This window comes from Pyrus communis, chromosome 12, assembly GCF_963583255.1.
Source record: "Pyrus communis chromosome 12, drPyrComm1.1, whole genome shotgun sequence".
NCBI lineage: Eukaryota > Viridiplantae > Streptophyta > Magnoliopsida > Rosales > Rosaceae > Pyrus > Pyrus communis.
In genome coordinates, this window is record NC_084814.1 from 18,914,065 (window position 1) to 18,917,518 (window position 3,454).

The 3,454-nt window shown below is 40.5% G+C and overlaps 1 protein-coding gene across 1 annotated transcript; it reads left to right on the forward strand.

The window, feature by feature from the left end:
- The first annotated feature begins 261 nt into the window (after positions 1–261).
- Positions 262–2,628, forward strand: LOC137711551 (B3 domain-containing protein Os03g0120900-like). The gene has a single exon (XM_068450801.1). It carries the CDS (start codon positions 729–731, stop codon positions 2,115–2,117), a length of 1,389 nt encoding a protein of 462 aa, XP_068306902.1. The 5' UTR covers positions 262–728; the 3' UTR covers positions 2,118–2,628.
- Positions 2,629–3,454: the final 826 nt, after the last annotated feature.

The window sequence follows — 3,454 nt, forward strand, 5'->3', positions numbered from 1 at the left end:
AATAGCCAGCCTTCTCTTCAAATAGAGAATTTTTTTTTTTTCAAAACAAGTATATTATTTTACACGTTATAATATAAATAAACAATATAATTATATGTCACACATTTAAAATTTAATAATAAAAAATAATTAATATATTTTAAGTTGAATAAAATATAACATCATGTAATAGTGTTTTCAAAAACTAAAAAATTACTCCTACAAATATCTCTTTCTTTTTCTTCTTTAACTTCTTTTCTTCTCTCTCCCTCCCTTGCACTCTCTACCTCCCTTACACACACACTCTCTCTCAAAGCCCAAGGTCAACAAGAAGAGGAACTTCTTTGCACTCTTTGAAACGTTCATGGGGTATCTGAGTCTTGTTGGTCAAAGAAGAATGCACCGACCGTCATTGTATTGAGAGCTACCCTTCTAGCTTCTGCTTCTCTTCAGCCTGCAGCTTCCTCCTACTTTCCTCTTCTTCATCACTAGAATTTTCCATCAGCAATCTCAACCCTAGAAAAAAAAAACCACAAAAAGTAGAGAAAAAACCCCACAATAATAATAACATAAAAGATAGAGGAAAGTGCGAAAAGAAAAGTCTTAGCTATAGAGTTTAGCCCCCAACAAACCTGCTTTTTTTCTTCTTCCCTCAGATCTTCAAGATCTAGGAATTTGAGGTAGTCAAAAACAAGAAGTGGGGGTTTTTTTCCCCTGATTTTCCATTTTTATTTTATTTTTTATTTATCATGAATTTCGAAGCAGCAGCCGCAAGAGCTAGAGATGCTGGATTTTCTACTGAGGATGACCAAAATATGGTGAGAGGTAAGCTTCCTTTCTCATATTCTTCCTCTCCCTCTTCATCTTCGTCTTCTCCTCACTACAACAAAACCACCGGCGTAGCCACTCTGGTCCCTTCTTCCGCTGTCAGCAGAAGCCGCAGCTGGCACGACGGCAGAGGCAGCCCCGACACGAAGCTCGAGCTTATGGACTCGGCCCCCCGTGAAAACAACGAAGATGGTGGTGCTCAAAGAGAAGAAAACCCAATCCCCATCGAGAGGGAGCACATGTTCGACAAAGTCGTGACGCCGAGCGACGTAGGGAAGCTCAACCGCCTCGTCATCCCGAAACAGCACGCCGAGAAGTACTTCCCGTTGGATTCTTCCAGCAACGAGAAGGGGCTTCTGCTGAATTTCGAGGACCGGAACGGGAAGCCATGGCGGTTTAGGTACTCCTACTGGAACAGCAGCCAGAGCTACGTGATGACCAAAGGGTGGAGCAGGTTTGTGAAGGAGAAAAAGCTCGACGCCGGCGACATAGTCTCGTTCCAGCGAGGACTTGGTGAGGTGGGGAAAGACCGTCTTTTTATTGATTGGCGGCGCCGCCCGGATGCGCCTTATCCAAACCATCACCACCACCAACACCCACTTCATCCACATTATCAGCCCAATTTTGCAATTCCTCATCAGCATCAATACTCCTGGAACCCTCACCGGCCGGTTCCATGGAGCCCGTTGCTGATGAGACCTCCCGGGGCAGTAGTGACTCCGGACCACTTGTCGCAGCAGCAGATTAATTACGGCGTCAATATGCATCACCCATATCGAAATACTGGGACGAGTGGTGGTGGTTCGGGTTCTTATGGTTACGGAAATGTGGTTAACTCTACTGGGCCGATTTATTATTTGAGATCAGCTTCATCCGCTGCCCCGCCACAGTTTCATGAGCAAGGGGACAGCGGACTAATAGAATTTCAACAACACCAACAAGTACAGCTGGGTCGGGTTCATGAGTCGAATATGGTTCTGGAGTCGGTGCCAGTGGTCCATGGGAAGGCGGCAGCCAAGAAGCTGAGGCTATTTGGAGTAAACATGGAGTGTCCCATATCGGAGTCGGATAATGAATGTGACATATTGTCTTCAACCACATTATCATCATCCCAGTATCATCATCATCATGCTCATCACCAACTTTCGCCGCCATCGCAACCCCCACCGCTCCAATTAAGGCTCTACGACGGCATGCCTCTCCACCACCAAACCATGCCCTCCACCACCACTACTAGTACCACCACCGACTTTCTCAACATGAGGGGCAAGGCCTCCCCATCTTCCATGTCCTTGGACTTTGATGTCTAGTTGACTACTCCATCACAGTGCCAATAAACATCCAAGGTTGTCAAAATTAAGAAGAGAAACGAGGAATGCAGAAGGAGAAAATGTGATGATGTGGCAAATTGGCAATTGAATAAGAAGTTGGGAGAGAACTGATTTTTCAGATCAATGGATAGTCATCTGTACAGAAAAGGTACAAGGTTTTGGGTTTTTATTTTATAAGAGAATGAAATGATGATGATCTAATGAATTGATAGCTTTATTAATAGTTTTTGTAACTTAATTTTCATGTGTATAAATATTTTTTATTGTATAATAACAATCTATATAGATAGATATAGATCATATTCAGCGCAGTGGTATATTCTATCAAGACATAGATCCATCATTTCCCCAAGATTTCATGCTCTCATTTTGTATCACCGATGATATGAAATATGAATTTTTACAATTTATATGAAATATGAATTTGTTACAATTTATATACTTATTTACTTGTATATTAATCTCTTTGGTCTCTCTCTCTCTCTCTCTCTCTCTCTCTCTCTCTCTCTCTCCCCCCCTCCCTCCTTCCAATGTTGTTGTTGTTTTCATTTAAGTAAGTAAATGGAAGAAACAACCTTTCCTGCTGACTGCTCAGGAAACAGATGATGATCAGAACAAAAGTGCTGCTAGTGCTAGAGCGACCTGATGTAATTGCAGTTTTGTATTTTACCTTTGGTAGGTTTGTTGTTCTTGTCGCTGCTTCGTTGGGCACACCAGTGCTCGCAGGTTTTCTCAGATAGACTTGCAGAGATTAAAAGCAATAAGGTAGCCAGCTCTGTTATATAACTGAAAATATTTCTCTCTTCATACATCTTTAACTATTTTCCCTCATTAATTCTTGCTACCTTCTTTTTCTGCACTAAAGTAATTTAATTTATTGATTTTCTTGTTGCCACCTTAATTTTTTCTTTTCATTTCACTGCAAAATTAAAATGAAATTCTCCTACAAATCAATATAGCTAATGTATTATGGTGCACCTCTAGTACTACTATTATTGTTCTTATGTCTATGTTGCATTTGGCTTTTACTTTGTATTTGCATTTGATCAAGAAAATGTATATTTGGTAGTACTAAACTTAATTAATGTAAGGACCTTTTTCATGGTTTGAACTTTTAATATGGACCACATTTTTAACTTGCAACAACAACAACAGCATGACAATAAGAGTAGTAGAGATGTAGCTAGAGTGCTAACTGCATGCTCTATTGTAATGTGAATTTTATGAAATCATAGTGTTGTAAAGACGAAAACAATATACTAGGGCGTTGTCTCTATAATTTTTAATGTTTTTGATCAATCATGGTTGATATTTCG